Below are 24,914 nucleotides of genomic sequence, written 5' to 3'. Positions count from 1 at the left end.
GCTCTGGTTTTCTCCCACAGTCCAAAGACGTAACGATTGGTAGTTTAATTGGTCGTTGTAAATTCGGCTAGGATTAAATTAGCGGATTGTTGGGCACCGTGGCTTGAAGGGCCAGAAGGGCCTTTTCAACGCTGTACCTCAATAATGAAATAAATAAAATTCTCACTTGCTCTCACTGCCAGACTCACTGTTTCTCCTCCCACTAATTACACTCTCGACCTAAATAACTACTCTGACCCCCCCCCCCACCCCGTTGGAGAATAAATTGTCTTCTCCACGCTGTTTCCTTGCTAATACGACAAGGAAAAAGGCCCTTTGGTTCAAATCATCCATACTGACTGAAAATGCTATAAAGCTAGTCCTATTTAGAACATGGAACATACAACAGTAAGCACAGTTCAGACCCTTCGGCCACAAATGTTGTGCTGACCACCTCACCTACTCCAAGATCAATACCCTTCCCTCCCATAGAACTCTCCATTTTTAACTTTCATCCATGTCCCTATCCAAGATTCTCTTGAATGTTCCTAATGTGTCTGCCTCTGCCACCATGTACGGCTGTGCATACTTAACACTCTGTGTAAGTCACCTACCTCTGACATTTCCCACTATACTACCCTCTAATCACCTTAAAATTAGCCATTTCCATCCTGGGAAAAGTCTCTGTTTGTCCACTCTGTCTGTGCCTCTTATCATCTTGCACACTTCTATCAAGTTGCCTCTTTGCTTCAAAGATAAGAGCTGAGCTCGGTATTTGCCAGCATTTGACCCATATCCCTCGATACTTTTTCTCCCAACCATTTTTTATGCCATGGACCAATACCGGCTTCCTCCCACATTCCAAAGATGAACAGTTAGCGAATTGAGGGCGCGCTATGCTGGCGCCAGAACACTTGTGGGCTGCCCAGCACAATCCTCACCGAGTTGATTTGACATAAAACTGTATGTTTTGATGTACTTGTGACAAATAAAACTAATTTATCTTTTTTTTCTTTCTTTTATCTATGCTCTTCACGATTTTATAAACCTCTATAAGATCGCCACTACCCCAGTGCTCCAAGTCCTTGCCTGTCCAACCTCAGCCCTTGAGTCCTGGCAACATTTGCACTCTTTCTAGTTTAATAAGCTTTTCCTATACCAGGGTATCCAAAATCCAGGTGCAGCCTCACATAACATCCCAACTCCTATAGTCAATGCCCTGAATGATGAAGGCTAGTGTGTCACTGAACACGGAACATAGTACAGCACAGTTCAGGCTCTTTGGCCCAGGAACTGTTAACCTACTCCAAGATCAATCTAACACTTCCCTCCTACACAGCCCTCCATTTTCTATCAACCAAAAGGCTACCTACGAGTTTCTTAAATGCCCCTTAATGTATCTGCCTCTACCACTACTACTACCCCTGGCAGGATGTTCCACGCACCCACCACCCTCTGTGAAAGAAACCTACCGCTGATTAATTAACCTCCAAGCCTGTACTTTCCTCCAATCACCTCAGAATTTTGGCTTCTTGTATAAGCCATTTGCATCCTGGGAAATAGTCTCTGGCTGTCCACTCGATCTATCCTCTTATCATTTTGTATACACCTCCATCATAAGTAAGTAATTATAACTTACTTACTTTTGCACTAATAGTTTTAGATTTAAGCACCTGCATTAAGGAAAATAAATCCTTATTCATTCTACCTCACCCTCTTCAAATTCCATGCACCTCGTTCTTATCTCCTCTCACCCACCTGTATTTTAGTGATTGTTCAGCTTTACCCTGCCAACTTTTAACTACAAGCTCAGTAAGCGTATGTTATTGAAAAGTAAGTCATGAAATAAATAAATAGAATTAAGTATCTCTGTTCTGACACAATTTCTGGTTAAAGCAACATTAGATAGTAGAAATATTTTTTTCCCCTAGGGCTCATCAAAGTTGTCAGCCTAAGATTAATTAAATTAGCTCACAACACAAAGCAGGTCAATTCGGTGGGATGAGAGTTGGGGGCAGGCAATGATGGACTGCGACACCTCCAGATCCTCAGTCATTCACCTGTTAGTGAGGCACGACAAGGTGTATCACCCGGAGAATCACAAGCACTGGCCTCACTGCAGACTGTAGGGATGGCATTGGGTACAGGGAGTTGAGATAGGGGATGGATAGGGTTCAGAGACAGATATTACAGCACGGGGCATCAGAGTTCGGAGTTCTATCTCTGTAAGGAGTTTGTACTTCCTCTCCATGGAACGCATGGGTTTTCTCCACATGCTCTAGTTTCCTCACACAGTCCAAAGACGTACCAGCAAGGAGGTTAATTAGTCTTTGTAAATTGTCCCATGATTAGGCTAGGGTTAAATCAGGGGTTGCTGGGCAGCGCAGCTCGAAGGACACGTTCTGTGCTCTCTATCTAAATAAATAAATGTGAAGGAATTAGGGGTCAGGACAGAGTTTAGGCCTCTCATTAACACAAGAGATCCTGCAGATGTCAGAAATCCAGAGTAACACACACAAAATGCAAACAGTTGGGGGGGGAGGGGGAGGTTCTCCCTCCTTCCTTTCCGGTCCTGATGGAAGCCATGGCCAGAAACATCACCTCTTCATTCCTCTCCTGCTTGACCTGCTGAGTTCCTCCAGCATTTTGCATGTGTTAGTATAGGCCCCTGCCCGTGCTCCGTGCTTGAAGGTCAGCAGAATGGACATCAGTGGTCGGACGATGGGCCGGCAGACCTGTGAAGGCAAGGGCTGGAGGCCTCCCCCGTCACTGAGTGGACCGCAGCCCTGGAATCAGAGTTCTATGGTGATAGCAAGCACAAGGGCCGGTGACCCTGCTCAGTGAGACTGGAGTTTGAGGTCCACTGTTCAGGGTCCTCATTTATTGTCATCGGCGAGCCCTGGCGTCGATGTCGAAGATCAAAACCTGGAAGGCCGATCGGAAATCCGGAAATCTGCGGAAACCTAGGTCTGAGAATCAGCTGGCCAAGTTGAAGTTCAATGGTCTGCAATTCTACGTATGCACAGGAGGCTGAAGAAGGGCAGTCCTGGGGTCGGAGGATTTTGTAAATACGTGGGTGGCTGCGCTGAAAAGTGCTTTTTTGTTGTTGTTGTTGTTTCGTTGCTTGTTGCCTTCTCTGTTGTTCTGCTGAAAGTTGTTAATGTACCATGTTAGCGCCAGAATGGTTGTGGGCTGTCCCCAGCACGTCCTTAGGTTGTGTCGGTTTTTAACGCAAATGATGTATTTCACTGAATGGTTCAATGTATGTATGATAAATAAATGAGTCTGAATCTGACTTCCCCTATGCTCCCCACGCCCCAGTAACTCCTCACCTTAGAAATCCTCTGAGAGCACATATCACCAGGTTCAGGGACAGCTTCTATCTTGTTGTTATAAGACTGCTGAATGGTTCTCTTATACAATCTGCCTTGTCGTTGTCTTGGACACTACCGTCTGCCTGCACTGCACTTTCTATGTAACTATAACACATTATTCTGCATTCTGTTATTATTTTCCCTTGTACTATCTTGATATGCTACGGATGATCTGTGAACGAGCCATCCAGGTACAAAAAGACATCGACCTATGTTTCATTGATTATACAAAAGTTTTTGACACTGTCAGACAGCAAGATCTTCTGGAAATGCTTCAAGATCTTGACGTAGATGGGAAAGATATACAGTTCTTAAGAAACTTATACTGGGACCAGACAGCATCCATCAGAATAGCAGGAGAAGTGAGTGAGTATGTGAATGTCATGAGAGGAGTCAGGCAAGGTTGTGTCTTTTCGCCAGACTTATTCGACCTGTATAGTGAAAATATCTTGAGAAGTATCAAAGACATTAAAGGATTCACAATTGGAGGCCATAATATAAATAACATCAGATATGCTGATGACATCGTACTAATAGCTGACTCAGAAACAAAACTTCAAGAGCTACTCACTATAGTGGCAGCAGAAAGTAATTGCAGAGGCCTCTCAATCAACACCAAGAAGACAGAAAGCATGGTCATCTCCAGAAAGACAATGTGTGATCAAGATCAGAACTGCAAACATCAAACAAGTCAACAAATTCAATTATCTTGTCAGTCTAATAACAAGTAAATAGAAGCAGCTGAATATGGTTCTATAGGAGAATGTTAAAAATACCATGGACCACACACACATCAAATGAAGAAGTTCTCAGAAGAGCCCAAGCAGTTTGATGACTCATACCAACAACAAGAGAAAGACAACTCAGATTCCTAGGACACATCATGCAGAAAGATGAACTAGAAAAACTCATACTCTCTGGAAAGATTGAGGAGAGCAAACCTAGAGGAAGACATCGGCTTATGTACATCAAAAGCGTAGCCAGGTGGCTACACATCAAGGAAATGGAAGTCATCCAAAAAACGAAGGATAGATCTATATAGAAAAACATGGTCACCAAAGTCCGCATCGGATATGGTACCTAGACAGACAGACAATCTTGATGTCCTGATTTGATGCAACGGTCAATTTCATGCAAAATACAGTGGTTTTCACTGTGCCTCAGTATATGACAGTAATATACCAATTTACATTCTCCCCTCAACCCTTCTGCCCTTCAGCTCAATCTAGAGTAACACACACACACACACACACACACACACATACAAAATGCTGGAGGAACTCAGCAAGTCAGGGAACATCTATGGAGCGGAATAAACAGACCATGTTTCGGGCTGAGACCCTTCATCAGGACTGACTGTGAAAGGAAGGGGAAAAAGCCAGAATATGAAGATAGGTTGAGAGGAAGGAATACAAGCTGGCAGATGACAGGTGAGACCAGGTGGGTGGGGAAGAGGGGATGAATTGAGAAGCTGGGTGGTGCAAGTGGAAAAGGTAAAGGGCTGAAGAAGGAATCTGATAGGAGAGGAGAGTGAACCATAGGAGAGAGGGAAGGAGGGAAACCTGAAGGAGGTGATAGGGAGGTGAGGAGAAGGAGTAAAAGGGAAGCCAGAATGGGCAATGGATAAAGAAAGAAGGAGAGGGGAAATTAGAGAAATCGATGTTCATGCCATCAGGTAGGAGGCTACTCAGACAGAACAAGGTGTTGAATAAGCTCTTCTCCGGCTTCCAGTCAGGTACAGGTATCAATTTTAACCGCTGTTTCGATGACAAGCTCTGCCATCTTCATCAGGGATGATGTTTAGTCCTCAACCAATCAGGTTTCATTTGTCCTACCTTGTTAACAATCAAATTCCAGTTCTTACTTGGAATGAGTAGCCTCATTGTGGCAGTAGAGGAGACAACGGGAAGTAGAATTAAAATGGTTGGCTAAAGGGAAATCCCACCTGTTGTGGCAGACAGAACGGTGTCCTCAATCTACACCGATGTAGGGGAGGTCGCATTGGGAACACCAGGTACAGTAGACGACCCTGACAGACTTTCAGGTGAAGTGTTGCCTCACCTGGAAGTACTGAATGGTGGGAGGAAGGAGGCGAATACGCAGAAGTAACACTTGCCCCACTTTCAGGAGTAAGTGTCAGGAGTGAGATCAGTGGGGAGGGATGAATGGACAACAGAGTCACAGACAAATAAAGCTAATCTTTAAATAAAGATAATCTTTGTTGCTGTTGCTTGAATTGTTCTGCTGAACATTGTGGGTATGCTATGTTGACGGGTTGCCCCCAGCATATCAATAGATTGGGTTGGTTGTTGATACAAATGATGCATTTCAGTCTACGTTTTGATACACACGTGATAAATAAATCTGAATCAATGGGATTTTTCTGCAGCAAATCACTGACCTTGGGCTGATGCCTGTTGTTTTTTTTTTAATTTTTGTTTGTACCTGAGAGGATCTCCTTCACACTTCAGACTGTAGTGCAGTGGCGAGCATAACGCTTTACAGTGCAAGTGTTCGGAAGGTCAACGTTCAAGACTAGAAAACAGTCAAAAATAAAAGAAACTACAGATACAGGAAATCTTGAGCAACAGGCACAAAATACTGAAGGAACCCGGGTCAGGCAACATCTATGGAGGGAAATGGACAGCTGATATTTCAATTGCTGAAATGTCAATATTTACTTCCCTCCATAGATGCTGTCTGACTTGCTGAGTTCCTCCACTATTTTGCATGTGTGGAGAAAATTGAGCCTTACCCAGTTCCAGGCTCTTGACTCTTCCCTCTATCTTATTTGTCCTAGCTCACACAACCTCTCTTCCCTTCTCTGTGATATCCAGTCCATACAACACTGAATTATTTGTGATTCAGTCTACTCCATCACTCTCCGTCTTCACTTTTGGTGACTGCTATTAGCTTCTAGGAGCTAACCCCTTAAATTCTCTCCATAAACTTCTAAGCCTTTTTCTAGAAACATAGAAAGAGAAAACCTACAGAACAATACAGGCCCTTCAGCCCACAAAGCCATGCCGAACATGTCCTTACCTTAGAACTACCTAGGCTTACCCATAGCCCTCTATTTTTCTAAGCTCCATGTATCCATCCAGGAGTCTCTTAAAAGACCCTATCGTTTCCGTGTCCACCACCGCCGCCGGTAGCCCATTCCACGCACTCACCACTCTCTGTGTAAGAAAACTTCTCTGTTTCCTTCACTAGTATAATTACTAATCTCTCTGACCTCACAATCGACCTTGTTTTGATCTTGCACGTTACTGATCATCTACAGTGCACTCTTTCTGTAGCTATTACACTTTATTTATTTATTTAGAGATACAATACAGAATAGGCCCTTCCAGTCCTTTGAACTATGTTGTCGAGCACGCCGTTGATTTAACCCGAGCCTAAACACGGGACAATTTCCAAAGACCAATGAACCTTCAAAGTGATATGCCTTTGGACTGTGGGAGGAAACCCACGTGCACAAGAGAAGGAGCATACAGAGGAACGCCAGAATTGGCGCACCAAGCTGTGACAGCGTCAAGCTAACCACTCCCTACCATTGCGCCCCTTCATTGTTATTGTTTTACCTTGCGTGATCTTAGTAAACTGTGTAATGAGTTCATCTGTATGAACAGTAATGCAAGGCAGGTTTTTCACTGGATCTCCGTACATGAACTCACTTGCACAATTTACAGTGGGTTAACCTACTAACCTTCATGTCTTGGCAAGCGGGAGGAAGCTGGAGCATTCTAGGGTAACACTCTGGAGAAGGTCTGGACTCCATACGGATAGCGCCCTGGGTAAGGATGGAACCTGGGACCCAGGCACTGTGAGGCAGCGACTCTACCAGCTGCGGCACTGTGTGCATTCAGTATCATCAGGACCTTCCTATTCACAAGAAGCACGATCGCACCCATAGTATTTTGTGTCAGCTACAGAATACCAGTTTTTTCTGCTATTGCATCTCAGTCTTATGGCTCAGATCAAATGGAGCAACATGTTTCCTTTGATCACAGAAACCAGTGCTGTGTTAACACAGTGTTTATATTACCGTGCAAGTAATGAGGCAGGAACTGGCAACTTAAAGACTGGCACTCAAATTCCAACTCGGCATCTGGAAAATTTAAATTAATTTGATAACTAAATCTGGAATGAAACGCTAGTTTCAATGATGGTGACAATGAGGTCACTTTATGTTCAGGTAGTCCTGCACCTAGTGTCACTTTATGTACGTGCAATCTGTTTACACTCAGTGGCCACTTTATTTGGTACATCTATACACCTGCTCGTAATGCAAATTTCTCATTGGCCAATCATGTGGCAGCAACTCAATGGATAAAAGCATGCAGACATGGTCAAGAGGTTCCATTGCTGTTCAGACCAGACATCAGAATGGGGAGGAAATGTGATCTAAATGACTTGACTACGGAATGATTGTTGGTGCCAAACAGGGTGGTTTGATAATCTTAGAAACTGCTGAGCTCCTGGGATTTTCATGCAGAACAGTCTCTAGAGAATGGTGTGAAAAACAAACATCATCCAGAGAGTGGCACCTTGTTAATGAGAGAGGCCAGAGGAGAATGGCCAGACTGGTTCAAGCTGGCAGGAAGGTGACCGTAACTCAAATAACCATGCACTACAACAGTGGTTTGCAGAAGAGCATCTCTAAGCTCACAATACACTGAACCTTGAAGTGGATGGGCCACAGCAGCAGCTAACCATGAATGTGTACTCAGTGGCCACTTCACGCTCAGACCCCTCTCAACGCTGAGGATGCGTTCCTCGGAGGTGAACCGCTATGTAAATCAGTGGTCATTGCGAGGTCATTATAACATTATGTAAATGGACACGCGTGCCTGATTAGAAAACCAATCAAGCCAGAGATATACGAGATTTTATTTTATGTATAGACAGCAATTTGTGGAGTAACAAACACGTAAATAGGCCTAACCTGGACATCAGTGGAGCAGCAACACATCACAGAAGCAGCGGAGGGGAGCGGGTGGTGGTTACATCTCAGAGGAGGGACTAGGCTGTGGGTCCTCCTCTAAATTAAGGCTTCTTCTTCAAGTAGGCCTCGAGATTTGACAGCCTTTTTTTAAGTTTCCTCTCATGAAGCTGCTCTTGGCAGCAGAAAATCATGCCAAGAACACCTCTCTTTGCTTTGCTCCCTGTCAGGGTCATTATCGATGAACTGGTCCATGATTTGTGTGATCGTGGTGATGCCAGCACTGAGGAATTTTGTGGTGAGTTCCTTGCTGATGTTTCCTCTTCTCCATCCGTGTCCTTAGATTCACCCAGGATGCGCTGTTCTGCCAAACCTCGAAGCTCCTCGTTATTAAGGCTCTCACCATGAGAATGTAGTAAGCCTTCAAGATTGCCATCATTAACATCCTCTCATCCTGCTTCACTGGCCAGTTCAACGATGTTTTGGATGACTGGTTCCGCCTGAAATCCTAGGATGTCAAGCTATGCTTCTGGCTATAGCTTCTTCCACACTCCGTTCATGAAGTTTGAAGTTACTTCATCCCAGGCTGCTTTGATATTGTCTACAGCTTTCATGATGTTATGGATTGTTTGTCTTGACCTTTTGTTTCCTCTACAAGTTGCTTGACTGTGTGACGAAGGTAGTAGGCTTTAAAATTTGATATTACTCTTTGATCCATTGGTTGGAGTAATGAAGTGGCGTTGGGTGGAAGGTAAACTACTTCTACAGGAATGCAGGTCCAAAGCATGTCAAGATTCTTAGGGTGGCCTGGGGCATTATCAAGCACCAACATGCTTTAAGTTGAAGGCCATGCTCTTCACAATACCGCTTCACTGCTGCACAAAAATGTGAAACAAACCAACTTTGGACAACATCAATCGTCACCCAGGCTTTTTTGTTTGATTTCCAGATCACTGGTAGACTTGACTTTAAAATGCCTTTCATTGTTCGTGGTGTTTCAGAGTGATACGCAATAATAGGCTTTAACTTAAAAGACACCTTCAGCATTGCCTCCTAGCAAGTGAGTTAACTGGTCCTTTGCAGCCTTGAACCCAGATGCATGTTTCTCTTCTCGGGAGATGAAGGTACAAGAGGGCATTCTCTTCCAAAATTGAAGACAAGCTTGGGAGGATAATCACCCTTTTCGATTATGCCCTTCAGATTTGCAGGAAAATCGCAGGCTGCCTTGCTGTCTGTGCCAGCCACTTCACCAGAGATACATATGCTATGGAAGTTACTACACTGTTTAAATCCACCGAACCAACTTCTGCTGGCTGTGAATGTTACTGATGTATCTTCTTCCTCTTCTTGAATATGACTGAAGATGCTTCTTGCCTTTTCCATTATTATCAGCTGGCTTAGGGGCATGTTTTGTGGCGTTTGGTCACCCATCCATATATTCAGTCTATACTCCACTTCTTCAAGCAAATGTCTCCTTGAATGAGTCACCTTTATTGATGATAACTTTGAGGTCATTGTTGCAGAAGCTTTTATCTTGTCTGCATTATTTTATAATTGTTTTGATTGTCGATGTAGCCAATTTCAAAGAGGCACCAACATCAACCTGACGCTCCCCAGCTTCCAAACGCTGTACCAATTGCAATTTCACATCCATGCTAATGCTTTTCTTAGACACCTCAGATGTACTACCCTCACTGGAAGCTACAGGCCGTTTTCCAGACATTATCGGTGAAAAAAACAGAATAAATTGGCGAGGGGGCAAGGACTTCTACACACGCGGGGGAGGCAGAGTATGAACTAATACGTGATTGGCTATGAGTGGCTCAGAGCGTATGTAATCCACTCTCATTGGCTGATTGAATGTTTATTGTAATAGTGGCCGCTCTTGAGAAGTTTTAAGTGTTGTTTAGAATTAATTTTTGTTATTTTTTAAAAATTTCAATAAAGAATTAAATAACCGCGTTGTACTGAATCAGCGCTCTGCGGAGTAGCATTATGCAGTGTCTGAGGTATATGATACAGGAGGTGCCTGGTAATGTGGCCAATTACTCTATGTACAGCTATACTCGAAAAGTTACATTCTGTTTTATAGGATTGCTTTTATATTTACTGTATATTTATATTGTGTTCTTTATGCTTATTGTGTTTTTAACGCTGCATTGGATCCAGAGTATCAATCATTTTGTTTTCCTTTGCACTCTTGTACTGGAGAATGACATAAACAATCTTGACTCATGAAGCTACTCTTTCCAGTAAAAACCCAGGAGTTATGGAGTCATAGGGCATGGATACAGACCTTTTAGACTTCCAAGACATTGATGACTTCCAGGCATCCTTTTAAACTAATAAACACAAGAGATCCTGCAGATGCAACACACTCCAGGATCTTTTGAATCTGAAGTTTGGGCTCCTGCCATCGGCTAGTCCAGGGGTCGATACCGAAGATCAGAGCCTTTCCTGTCAGATTCCTTCTTCGACAGCCCTTTATATTTTCCACCTATCCCCACCCAGCTTCTTACGTCATGCCCCCTCATCTACTCACCCACCTTCTCCTTCCTTTCCCATCTTGGCAAGGTGTCTTGCCCCAAAACATTAACTGCTTATTCCTCTCCTTAGATGCTGCCTGACCTGCTGAGTTACTCCGGTACTTTGCGTGTTTTATCACAACCAGTTAGATGGCGGGGTGGAGATACGTCTTTACTTCCTTCCCTCCGCTAGCCTGCAGGTCATCCTTGGGCAAGTTGGAGCACCTGCTTAGCCCCCCAACCAGCAGGTGGTGAATGGTTGTATGAGCAGCTGGTGCAGATCACAAGTCCTGGTTATGTGACCACTGACGCTAGTCAGACAATCTCTAAAGGGTATTGATCATGGCTGGGGTCACCCATCTTGTAAAGACACGGCCCAGAAGAAGGCAATGGCAAACCACTTCTGTAGAAAAATTTACCAAGAACAATCATGGTCATGGAAAGACCATGATCTCCCATGTCATACGACACGGCATAGAACAAACAAACAAATGTATAATCAGCGCTTGCGGGGCGCTCACAAATCAAGACGTCAAAGCTCAATAGCCAAAGTCTGGAAACTGGAGGCCTGTCCTGTGATTGAAAACCAGACCTCTGATGAGAGGCCTATCATGTGATAGGAGGCCTGGCCTGTGAGTGGAGGACTGTTCGTGTGTGTGGGTGGATGGGAGGGAGGAAAGGGCATTGTTTTGCTTTTAATAAACACAAGGAAATCTGCAGATGCTGCAAGTCCAAAGCAACACACACAAAATGCTGGAGGAACTCAGCAGGTCAGGCAGCATCCATGGAAATGAAATAACAGTTGATGTTTCAGATGGAAACTCTTCTTCAGGAAAGAAAAGGAAGGGGGAAGATGCCAGAATAAAAAGATGGTGGGAGGGAAAGAAGATAGCGAGGTTGATAGGTGAAACCAGGCAAGTATGAAAGATAAAGTGATGGAGAAGGAGGAATCTGATAGGAGAGGAGAGTTGACAGTAGGAGTTGCCTTAACCCCAACCACCCGCCACCCCACCAGGGATAGGGTTCCTCTTGTCCTCAACTATCACCCCACCAGCCTCTGCGCCCACCACATAACTCTCTGCAACTTCAGCCATCTCCAACAGGATCCCACCACAAATCACATCTTTCCCTCCCCCACCTTCTGCTTTCTGCAGGGATTACTCCTTTCACCAAACGACTTCTCAGCTCTTTACTTCACCCCTCCCCCTCTCCCAGTTTCACTTATCACCTACTACCTTGTACTTCTTCCTCCCCTCCCCCTCCTTCTTACACTGACTTCTCATCTTTTTTCTCCAGTCCTGATGAAGGGTCTCAGCCTAATTCATCAACTGTTTGCTCTTTTCCATAGATGCTGCCTGACCTGCTGAGTTCCTCCAGCATTTTGGTGGGGTCTATTGTCTGGGCAAAGCGGTCTCTTAATCTATGTTAGGTCTCACTGATATACAGGAGCCCACACCGGGAGCACCAGATACAGTGATTGACCCCAAAAGCTTCACGGGTGAAGTGTTGCCTCGCCTGTAAGGACAGTCAGGGGCCCTGAGTGGTAGTGATGGTAGAAGGTGTAGCACTTGTTCCGCTTGCAAGGATAAGTGCAAAGAGAGAGGTCATTGTGGAGGGACGAATGGACAAAGGAGTCGCGTAGGGAGCAATCCCGCAGAAAGTGGGGGGGGGGGGAGAGATGCACTTGATGGTGGGATCCTGTTGGAAGTGGCAGAATAATCCCACAACCAAGCACATCTTTTCCTTCCCCCCACTTTCTGTTTTCCGCTGGGATTGCTCCCTACACAACTCCCTTGTCCATTTGTCCTTCCCTACTGATCTCCCTCCTGGCACTTATCCTTGCAAGTGAAACAAATGCTACACCTGCTCCTACACCTCCTCCCTCACCACCATTCAGGCTCCCAAACAGTCCTTCCAGGTGAGGCGACAGTTCACCTGTGAGTCTGTCGGGGTCATATACTGTGTCCGGTGCTCCTGGCGTGGCTTTCTGTACATTGATGAGACCTGACGTAGACTGGGAGATCGCTTCGCTGAGCGCCTGCCCTCCATCCACCAGAAAAAGCAGGATCTCCCAGTGGTCACCCATTTTAATTCTACTTCCCATTCCTATTCTGATATGTCAGTCTACGGCCTCCTCTACTGTCATGATGAGGGCACGTTCAGATTGGAGGAGCAACACTTTCTGTCTGGATAGCCTCCAACCTGATGGCAGGAACATCAATTTCTCCATCTTCTGGTAATGCCAACCCCCTGTCCTTCACCATTCCCCATTCCCATTTCCCTCTCTCACCTACCTACCCCTCTGGTGCTTCTCCCCTTTCCCTTTCTTCCATGACCTTCTGTCCTCTGTCAGATTCCCACATCTCCAGCCGTTTGTCTCTTTCATCAATCGACTTCCCAGCCCTTTACTTCACCCCACCCCCTCTCCCAGTTTCACCTATCACCTACCACCTTGTACTTCTTCCTCCCCTCCCCCTGACCTTCGTGCTCGGACCCCTCATCTTTTTTTCTCTAGTCCTGCTGAAGGGTCTCGGCCTTGGCCTCCACAGCTGCCTGTAGTAATGAATTCCACTGGCTAACAAAATTCCTCCCCATGGGAGGCCAAGGTCAGTGGGTATATTTAATGCAAAGGTTAATAGGTTCTTGATTAGTAAGGGTGTCGAAGGTTACAGGGAGAAGGCAGGAGAATGGGGTTGAGAGGTATAATAAATCAGTTATAATGGAATGGTGGAACAGACCCAGTGGGCTGAATAGCCCCACTCTGCTCCCACGTCTTATGATCCACGGTCCCGTGCGCCTCCAGGGCACTAGTTGGAACTTATTATGCAAAGGCGTTGCATGCAGATCATTGTAATAGGTTTACCTGGAAGGGTGCTCCAGTGTGTTGTAAATTATCAGCGGGAACATTCAGCACTGAACCGCAGCCTCCAAAACGCTCATTCCGACAGCCGTACACCACTAGTGGAATGTCTGACATGAAGTTCAGGAAAACAAAGAGCCTTTCTTCCAAATAAAACCACCCACCCAGCTCCCTCCCACCCCTTACCAGCCCCTCTTCCCCATCCAACCTCCTGGACTTCCCTTGCATTTTTTTTTAATAATCTAATTGGTTCCTGGAAAGGGAAATGCCAAACGTTATGGCCGCTGGCCCGGAATGACACAAGGCAGAAAGACCTCAGCCAACCCGTCACATCTGCCTTCGTCAATTCTTTCCTAAGCACAAGAGATTCTGCAGATGCTGCAAAATCCAGAGCAACACACATAAAATGCAGCAGGAACTCAGCAGGTAAGGCAGCATCTATGGAAAGAAACATAGAGTCGAGGTTTTGATTCATGTCTCTTCATCAGGACTCAAGATGTAGGAGCACAATAATCTTACAAACTTCGACTGATGAACTGTTGAAAGTTTCCTGACTTTTTGTATCATATTCTGGTTTGGGAATTTAAATGTGCAGGAATGTAGGAAGCTGCAGAGAGCAGTGGATTCTGCCCAATACGTCACAGGCACATCCCTCCCCACCATCAGTAGTATCAGCTTGAGGCACTGCCTGAAGAGGAAACATGTATCATCAACGATCCTCACTATCTGGGCTATGCCATCTCCTCACAGCACAGAAGCTTGAAGTCCCACATCACCAAGTTCAAGAACAGTTACTTCCCTTCATAAGCACTAAGGATGCTGCAGATGCTGGAAATCCAGAGAAACACACCCAAAATGCCAGAGGAATTCAGCAAGTCAGGCAGCATCTATGGCAAGGAATAAAGACCCGACGTTTCCGTCTGAGACCCTTCCCCATATATTGGCTCTTTATTCCTCTCCATAGATGCTGCCTGACCTGCTGAGTTCCTCTGGCATTTTGGGTGTGTTACTCAATTCTTTCAGGTAGTTTTCTGATTCACACTCCCTGCCTCTTCCCATGGCCCTGTATTCTTTCTTCCTTGAAGTATTTCCCAAAATCCCATATGAAGGTTCTAGAAACTGTTTCTATTACTTAGTGCGTTCCAGACCCTCCCACCTCACAAGGGAAGATAAAATGCTTCCTTGCGTTCTTACCAAGTTTTGTTACTTAGTCTTTGTTTGAGGCCCTCCGTTGGTCAGGGTCAACCATGGAGATGGTGTCCCAGCTGTCTGCATGATTCGCAAGTCAGGACAGTACCACATGGAGAGCAATTGTTACCCGTGTAGCAGGCTCCCCTCTCCACACAGCTGATGAATCTAAAGCAACAACGGAAACTGGTCCAGTTTGGCATGGGTGGCATCACAGGAGTTGCCAGTCAGCATTGAATCTAACACTGGGCTGCCTGAGGGATTCCAACTCTGGATCTTTCCTTGGAGTTCACCCCCAAAGCCTTTACCATGAGCAGGTATAGCTGCAAGGCAGTGGAGGCTTGATATCAAAGTCTTCCTTCACCTGGCTGAGCTGCCTGCCATGGCTGATGAGACCATCTGCTTGCAGCAACTGGTTTTAGGCTACCAGTGACCAGCCTTTGCCCCTTCTCCTGTCAGTAGAAATGGTTCCGCCAGGCTCAGTAGCTAAGCCACACGTGAAGGCTACGATCTGGACTTGGTTATCAGAGGCTGTTTGAGATGAATGCCATTAGAAACATTTAATAGGTAGTGGGAACTTATCCCCACTACCACTCCAGGCTATGACAACCTTCGTAGCGTTACAAAAATGGGTATCGTTATTCACTCCAACAGTGAACTGAAGCGAAAGAATGAATTTCAACAACAAATGCAATTCAGTTTTAATAAATCTGATTTTGACTCCTCACCAAGACTAATAGGTATTTATTTAGAGATTCAGAGTGGTACAGGCCTTTCCAGCCCAGTAAGCCACACCGCCCAGCAACTCACTGATTTAACCCTAGCCTAATCACAGACTATTTACAATGACCAATTAATCTACTAACCAGTACATCTTTGGAATGAGAGAGGAAACCGGAATACTTGAAGGAAATCCACGTCGTTCACAAGAAGAACATACAAACTCCACTGGAACTCTACTCAGATCTCCAACGTCCCACGGTGTAATAGCGTCACACTATAAGGAGGTGGGCGTACAGTGATAGGTGATCCAGGACAGGAGAGGTGACTGGCACGTAGAGAGGAGAGCAGAAATAGTGAAAGAGTGCTCCTAGTGCAGCCTCCTTGATATTGGTGTGACCTGATGTAGATTGCGGGACTACTTTGTCAAGCAATCCGTCTGCCACAACAGGTGGGACTTCTCATTGGCCACCCATTTTAATTCTACTTCTGATTCTCTCTCTGACATGTCAGTCCATGGCTTCCCCTACTGCTACGTTGAGGCCACTCTCAGGTAGGAGAGGCACCACCTCATACCAGTCTCCAACGTGATGTTATCAACACTGATTTCTCTAGCTTCCAGTAGTTTTCCCCCCGTCCCCTTTTCTCTTTTTATTTTCCCTACTCTGGCTCCCCTCCTACTCTTCTCTTTTCCTCACCTGCCCAGCACCTTCCTCTCGTGCTCCTCCTCCTCCTTCCCCTTCTCCTGTGGTCTACTCTCCTCTCCTATCATATTCCTACTTCTTCAGCCCCTTACCCTTTCCATCTATCACCTCCCAGCTTCTTACTTTATCCTCTCCTTCCTCACCCAACCATCTACCTTCCCCCTCACCCGATTTCACCTAGAACCTCATCACCTTCTCATTACCTATCACCTTCTAGCTGTACTGCTTCCGCTCACCCCAGCTTCTTACTCTGGCATCTTCCCCCCTCCTTTCCAGTCCTGAAGGGACTCAGCCCAAAACATCAGCTATTTATTCCTCTGACCTGTTGAGTTCCGCCAGCATTTTGTGTGTGTTACCCCCTATCTGTGTTGGGTCTCACAGATGTCACGTACTTCACCTGTCTAATATCCTCCAGGGAAAGAAAACCTATCACCTCTCAGCTTCTTATTTCATCCTTCCTTCCACACCCACCCACCTTCCCTCTCACCTGCCAGCACATACTCCTCTTCCTGCCCCTACCTTCTTAGCCTGGCTTCGACTCCCTTTCATTGAATCACGATGACGGGTCTCGGCCCAAAACGTCGACTGCCTACTCCTCTTCGTAGATGCTGCCTGACTTGCTGAGTTCCTCCAGCAGTCTGCGTGTGCTGCACTAAAATACTAAGTTGGCTGCGAAACGGCTTGAGAAATCTTAAATACGAGAGATTCTGCAGATGCTGGAAGTCCAGAGCAATGCACAAAATTCCGGAGGCATTCAACAGATCAGGCAGCATTTATGGAAAGGAATAAAAAGTCAATGTTTCAGGCCAAGACCCTTCATCAGGATTGACCAGGGTTGAAGGTTTAGAAGCAGAGGTCCACGGAACCCTTGCTTATTGGTCGGTGGCATTAAAGAAAAGATTGGGAATCCCTGGTTTAGACTGGGATGTGGGCCGAATGGAGGCCAATGGGACTAGTTCAGGGAGACCCCTTGGCTCAGTTAGACTCAGTATCTTGTACAACTCTATGACTCTGTAAAAGTTCTCAATAATTCTGTAGAAATGCAAGTTATTTATGGAAATGCTCTACTACTGAATTCCACCTAAAGTAGGACGAGAGAAAAGGTAAAACAGAGAGCAGTGGTAAGGTAACATTTTGGATTTGAATGTTGTGTGGGAGGAATAGGTAATTAGAGGCAGGGAGTTGTGAAGCATTACGCTCCTGAGAAAGAATGAACGATGGAAGATTTGGTGCAAAACACCGTATCCTCAAGGAGAAAAGCCAAGCCCCTGGACGTCCTGCAAGACCTCCTTACACTTGCCTCCGAGCCACCCCCACACTGTAGCTGTGGTCTCATTCATTCCACTATACGACAGGAGCTACAGAGCAACAGGGATAATTGCTGCTCAGTACGATTGTGGGTGAAGAGGTTTGCGTCCCACTTAATCACTCTCCCAAGTGGCTGCTCTGTCGTGTGGTTCACATGAGTGCCAACAGAATGCTGCAATTTACCTCTATAAATAGATCCACTCTGTTCCAAATAGCAGCAGAAAGTGACACCGCGTCAGAATATTTAACAACTCCATAATGAAATCTCAAGAGCAGGAAGGTGTTCTGGGCAAAAGGTATAGATATATTTAATTTTTTAATTAAAATCTTCTAATCTTAATAATTTCTGCCATTCTCTCTTTCTTTTCGCTGCAGATCTTTAACCGCTCATTGTAGCCTCTGAAAGTCATTAAAGTTCCCTGGATCTGGTAAAAAAAAAATATATATATATAGAATTAAAATTAAATGAAACCAGCACTTGGAGCCAGCAATGAGGGAACAGGATCAGACAGAGTTGTTTATTAGGCTATGAAATAATATGGGGGTAACAGACTTGCATGACTTGATAACTCTTAACTGGAAATAATTAAACAGTGGGATGAAGTAAGAAAAATCCAGACTTCTAGAACAGCTCATTACCTTGTCAGTAATAATTGGAATTTATGAGGGATATTTATCATAAATTATACCATCAAACACTTCTCCTGGACTTATTAGTGAATATCTTATGGTATTGGTCACCCTTGACAAATGGAAACAACACTTTTTTTTTTAAACACTACCTGGCAAAAACACCTCGAGGATTTTCACTGGAGCTTAAGTCAGACATAGTCCGACCTACGGACTCACTTTCAAAGACTCTACAACACAGGTTTTTAGAATTATTGAAATGATGTATATATGCATTTATTTATTATTTTTGTTTTTATTTTCTATTTGCTTAGTTTGCCTTCTTTAGCACATTGTTTACTTGTATTTGTTAGTGAGTGGTTTTTCATTGATTCTATTGTATTTTGTTGTCCTACTGTGAATGCCCGGAAGAAAACAGGTGACGTACATGTACCTCAATAATAAATTTACTATGAATTTTGACAGCTTAACATGCCCTATATGTGCCATTGGGCAGGTTAAAAAAAAGCTTAGTATTGGAATCAGAATTGGTTTATTATTGTCACATGTATCGAGATCCTGTGAAAAAAACTGTTCATACAGATCATACACAATGCACTGAGATAGAACAATGTAAAACAATAACAGAATGGAGTCTAAAAAGTGTAACATCTACAGAGAAAGTACAGTGCAGGTAAACAATAAGGTGGAAAATGATACTGAGGTAGATTGTGAGGTCAGAAAGGTTGGTTTATAAAGAGAGCAACGCACTAAAAATGCTGGAGGAACTCGGTAGCATTTGCGGATGGGAATAAGCAGTCAGCAGTTCAGGCTGAGACCCTTCATCAGGACTGGAAATGAAGGGGGAAGAAGTCAGAGTTTGAAGGTGGGGGAAGGGGAGGAAGAAATATAAGATAGTAGGTGATAGGTGAAAGAGACAAAGGGCTGGAGAAGGGGGAATCTGATAGGAGAGGACAGAAGACCATGGAAGAAAGGGGAGAGGAGTACCAAAGGGAGGTGATGGGCGGGTAAGGAGAAGAGTCCATGGTAACCAGGAATGGGGAATGGTGAAGAAAAGGAGGTGGGGGGTCTAATTACCGGAAGTTCGAGAAATCGATGTTCATGCTATCAGGTTGGAGGCTACCCAAATGGAAAATAAGGTGGTCCTTCTCCAACCTGAGTGTAGCCTCATCATGGCAGTAGAGGAGGCCGTGGACTGACATGTCAGAATGGGAATGGGAAGGAGAACTGAAATGGGTGGTTACCAGGTGATCCCAATTTTTCCAGCAAATGGAGCGTAGGCGTTTGGCGAAGCGGTCTCTCAATCTTCATTGGATCTGACCAAGGGGCCATAGTGGCTAACATGAAGGGGCATAATTTTAAGGTGCTTGGAAATAGGTACAAGGGGGATGTCAGAGTGTCAGAGGTAAGTTTTTCACACAGAGAGTGGAGGGTGTGTGGAAGCCATTGCCAGCAATGGTGGTAGAGGCAGATACAATAGGGTCTTTTAAGACAGTGGTCCCCAACCTTTTGCGCACCGCGGACCGGTTTAATATTGACGATATTCTTGCGGAGCGGCCAACGGCCGGGGTGGGGGGTGGGGGAGTGTTCAAGTTCAACAGTGCGTGACAGGGAATCAGGAAAGGTGCAGCTGACTCATATCATTTCATATCGCCAAATAGTAACGTTTCCGCGCGGCCCGGTGGTTGGGGACCACTGTTTTAAGAGACTCTTAGATAGGTATATGGAGCTTAGAAAAGTAGACAGCTATGCAGTCGGGAAATTCTTGGCAGTTTCTAGAGTAGGTTACATGGTCGGCACAACATTGCGGGCTGAAGGGCCTGTAACGTAACTAGGAGCACCGGATACAGTGGACAACCCCAACAGAATCACATGTGAAATGTCACCTCACTTGGAAGGACTGTTTGGGGCCCTGAATGAGGGAGGAGGTGCAAGGGTCAGTGTGGCACTTGTTCTGCTTGCAAGGATAAGTGTTGGGAAGGAGATCAGTGGAGAGGGATGAGTGGACAAAGGAATCGTGTAGGGAGTGATCCCTGCAGAAAGCAGAAAGTGGTGGGGGGGGGGAAAGGAAAGAAGTTCTTGGTGGTGGGATCCCGTTGGAGATGGTGGAAGTTGCGGAGAATTATGCGCTGGATACGGAGACTGGTGGGGTGGTAAGTGAGGACAAGAGGAATGCTATCCCTGGTGAGGCGGTGGGAGGATGAAGTGAGGGCAGACGTGCGTGAAATGGAAGAGATGCGGGTGAGGGCAGCATTTGATGGTGGAGGAAGGGAAGACCCTTTCTTTGAAGAAGGAGGACATTTCATTTGTTATAAAAGACTTATCCTGAGAACAGGCGGGGTGGAAGAACTGAGAAAAGGGAATAACATTTTTACAAGTGACAGAGTGGGAGGATGTATAGTCAAGATAGCTGTGAGAGGCAGTGGGTTTATAAAAGATATCAGTAGATAGACTGTCTCCAGAAATGGAGACAGAGAGATTGAGAAAGGGAAGAGAAGTGTCAGAAATGGACCAAGTGAATATGAGGGCAGGGTGAGAGTTAGAGAAAAAGTTGATGAAATTTATGTAGATTAGGAGACCACTTCCTCAGGCACCTTTGCTCTGTCCGCTACAAGATGCGGGATTTCAAGGCAGCCACCCATTTCAATTCTTCTTTCCATTCCCATTCTGACATGTCAGTCCATGGCCTCCTACACTACCATGATAAGGCCACACTCAGGTTGGAGGAGCAACACCTTATATTCCATCTGGGTAGTCTCCAACCTGATGGCATGAACATCGATTTCTCAAACTTCTGGTCACCTCCTATTAGATTTCCCCTTCTCCAGCCCTTTATCTCTTCTATAACTCAACTTCCCAGCTCTTTACTTACCCCATCCCCCTCTCCGGGTTTCACCTATCACTGTCCACCTTGTACTTCTTCCTCTCCTCCCCCACCTTCTTATTCCGACTTCTTTCCCCTTCCTTTGCAGTTCTGATGTGGGGTCTCGGCCCAAAACGTCAACTGTCTATAGTCATCCATAGATGCTGCCTGACCTACTGAGCTCCTCCAGCACATCGTGAGTATTGTTCTAGATTTCCAGCATTTTGTAGTACCTCTTGTGTGCAAACAAGACGTGTGAGGCTTAGAGGCTTATGGAGAAAATTTAAGGGATCAGGTCCTAGAAGCTAATAGCAGTCACCAAAAATGAAGCTGGGGGATAACAGAGTATACAGGAACTCTGAGGACCAAACCTGGAACCAACATATCGATGCAGCTACAAAGAAGGCATTTCATTAGGAGTTTGAGGAGATTTGGTATGTCACCAAAGACACACACAAATTTCTACAGATGTACCGTGGAGAGCATTCTAACTGGCTGCATCACCATCTGGTATGGAGGGGGTGGGGGGTGTGGTGGGGCTACCGAACAGGATCGAAATAAGCTACGGAGAGTTGTTAACTTAATCAACTCCATCATGAGCACTCATCTCCCCAACATCCAGGACATCTTTAAGGTGAGATGCCTCAAAAAGGTGGCGTCCATCATTCAGACCCCCATCACCCAGGTCATGCCTTTTTCTAATTCCTACCAGGTCCATCAGGAAGGTGAAACAGAAACCTGAAGGCACGTCAGGCAACATCTATGGAGGAGCATAATCAGCCAACTGTTCAAGTGATTAAAATGTTGAGTGTCCATTTCCCTCCATAGACGCTGCCTGACCTGCTGAGCTCCTCCAGCATCTTGCGTCTGTTGCTCAAGATTTCTAACATCTATAGAACCTCTTGCCTCAATTTTCCCAATCTGTGATTTTCTCTGGATTCCAAACTGCCCAGAATGTCAACAGACTACTGGTTTCCAATTTTGAGAATTTTTGTCCTTTTCTATGGAGGAAGAGCAAGGGAATGCTGCTTAACATACAAATGTTCATTTCAGAGCATGTTCAGCTGGTTCCCCAAGTTGTCCCTTGTGTGAAAGTTCAAAACCGTTGAAAGGATACTCAGCAGTCGCAAGGCGGCAGCACACATGATACAAGGCTCCACAGTGACGTACAACACCGTCTCTTTAAACACTTCCTGCCACCTCATGCCTTTCTGGCGACACCACTCCAAGACGTGGCCAATGGCGACCATCTCCGCGTGGCGAGTAGCCTGTGTGAACAGAGATAAATTATGGATTGAGTACAATATAGGACTAAGGACTTACAGAAAGATCACTTTTATTGCTATGAACCTTCTCTCAAACCTTCAAATTGCTTCTTTTAAGCATAAGAACTTGAAGCGTGATGTTGCCAATGGTACAATGAAATGGTCAGAAATTTCAAGTTTCTGGACATCAACATCTCTGAAGATCTATCCCGGGCCCAACATATTGACGCAATTACAAAAGGCGGCACGACATAGCTATATTTCATTAGAAGACTGAGAAGACTTAGTATGTCACCAGATACTAGCAATGTTCTACAGCTGTATTGCAGAGAGCATTCTAACTGGCTGCATCACCATCTGAAATGGAGTGGCCACTGCACAGGGTTGGAAAAGGCTGTAGAAAGTTGCTCAGCCAGCTCCATCATGGGTACTCGCCTCCCCTACATCAAGGACATCTTCAAAAGGCTTCAAAAAGTTGGCATCCATCATTAATGACTCTCACCACCCAGGACAATCCTTCTTCTCATTGCTACCGTCAAGGAGGAGGTGCAGAAGCCTGAAGACACACACTCAATGATTTAGGAACAGCTTTTCCCCCCCGTCAACAGACTTATGAATGGACAATAACACTATTTACAGTACCTTCCTACCATTTTTTCTTGTTCTTTTGCTCTCTTTTTGAACTACAAATTTAATTTCATATACATGTTTCTTACTGTAATTCAGATTTTACTCTTATATATTCTATGTACTGCTGCTGCAAAACAAGATTTCACAACAAATGCCAGCAATATTAAACCTGATTCTGATTCAGAAGTGCTCAACCATCTCCTTATTAATCAAAGTTCAAAGTAACTTTATTATCAAAGTATGCATATGTCAGCGTATACTACCCTGAGATTCATTTACTTAAAGGTATTCACAAAGAAATGAAACAGAATCAGTTAAAAACTATACATAAACAAAGACTGACCAACAACTGATGAGCAAAAGGCAACTAGCTTCAAATAAAAGAAACAAATAATAATAAATAAATAGTAAATGAATCATTCTGAGAATATGTGTTGTAGAGTCCTTGAAAGTGAGTCCATAGGTTTTGGAACCAGTTCAGAGTTGAGATTATCCACACTGGTTTAGGAGCCTGATTGGTTGAAAGGTAATAACTGTTCCTAAATCTGGTGGTGTAGGATTGAAGGCTCTCGTACCTCCTTCCCGATGTCAGCAGCGAGAAAAGAACATGTGCTGGATGGTGGGGGTCCTTGATGATTGATGCTGCCTTCTTGGGCATTGCTCCTTGTAGGTGTGGTCAGTGGTGGGGAGGGATTTTCCTATGACAGACTGTGCTGTATCCACCACTTGCTGTAGGTAGGTTTTTCCACTTGGAATGGCTTTGAATTGTCTACAGATTTTTCCTTGCTTCCTTCCCCTTCTCTCACCAAGGCAGCGGCTCAATGTTAGGGAGGTAGGCAATAGGTCAACGTCTCAACTCTCTGTTGTTTGTCGGTGAGTTGATAATCCACAGAAGGAGGCAAGTATCATCAACTCAACATGAAAGACGGCCTTTGATCTGCCCGAAACTTGTTGGTCTGCCTCCACCGAGATATCCATGGAGGAATGCCGTTGACAGACACATTCCAGGCCACAGGTGTTCATGCTAAGGGATACACTGAAACTCAGTGGAGCAACTTCAAGGGCTTGGTGAAAAAGGACAACATTATAGGGTTCTTTTGCTACTGTAGAGGAAGGTGGGGAGGGTGAGGAAACCCCTTGAGGATTGTAGAAGTGTACCACCTCTGGCAGTCGCATGAGAGGTAGCAGTCCGATCGATTTTAAGCAATGTAATAGAACACAACACCTTGTTGGTCTCACAACACATCGAGATGTCCATGCAGGAATGCTACCAATTGGAGTAGATGCTGAGGGACGCACTGAAGCTTGGTACAGCCACCACAAGGTCTCGGTAGAGAAGGACCACAGTCTTGGGTTCATCTCCTGGACAGGGAGGGTCTGGGTTGGGGAGGAAATGCCTCCATCATTGTAGCTAGCGTGCTACCCCAGGGGGCCACGAGTCGCAGCAGTACCACTAATGAGTCGGAATATAATAGAAATAGGACAGAAAGCATTGACTATGAATGTAAGAATGAAAAGGCATTGCACAGTTTACTCTAGTAATTAATCTTTATTAGGAATAAAGCTTATTTTGGTTAAAAAAAAAGAGAAAGAGGCAAGGACTGGGTCTCATAATAAGAGTGCTGACAATGTATGGATAGGCTTGGAGTCAGTGTAATTATGAGCAGTTTTGGGCCCCTTATATAAAAAAGAGTTTGCTGACATTTGAGAGGGTCCAGAGGACGGTCACAAGAAAGATCGGGGGAATGAAAGGGTCACTATATGAGGAACATTTGATGGCTCTGGGCTTCTACTCTCTGGACTTTAGAGGAGTGAGAGGGCATCATGAAACCTACTGAATATAGAAAGGTCTAGACAGTGGACAAGAGGATGTTTCCTATAGTGGGAGAGTCAAGGACTAAAGGGCACAGACTCTGAATAGAA

General features: G+C 45.0%; 1 protein-coding gene across 4 annotated transcripts in view; it reads right to left on the bottom strand.

Annotated features, from left to right (window-relative positions):
• adat2 (adenosine deaminase tRNA specific 2) overlaps positions 1 to 24,914 on the bottom strand; it is a 90,458-nt gene that overhangs the window by 21,161 nt on the left and 44,383 nt on the right. For all 4 annotated transcript variants that reach the window (XR_010018878.1, XR_010018879.1, XM_063055445.1 and 1 more), the window contains 2 exons: positions 22,214 to 22,364; positions 13,687 to 13,793 (listed from right to left, as the gene is read on the bottom strand). Coding sequence is in view for 2 of the 4 variants with exons in the window: in XM_063055445.1 (XP_062911515.1) it covers positions 13,687 to 13,793; positions 22,214 to 22,364 (258 nt within the window). In the remaining 2 variants the exon portion in view is untranslated. The remainder of the gene's footprint in view (positions 1 to 13,686; positions 13,794 to 22,213; positions 22,365 to 24,914) is intronic.

Source organism: Mobula hypostoma, chromosome 8 (assembly GCF_963921235.1).
Source record: "Mobula hypostoma chromosome 8, sMobHyp1.1, whole genome shotgun sequence".
Classification (NCBI taxonomy): Eukaryota; Metazoa; Chordata; class Chondrichthyes; order Myliobatiformes; family Myliobatidae; genus Mobula; species Mobula hypostoma.
The sequence above is the reverse complement of the archived record's forward strand: the minus strand, read 5'-3'. Positions and strand labels throughout refer to the sequence as shown.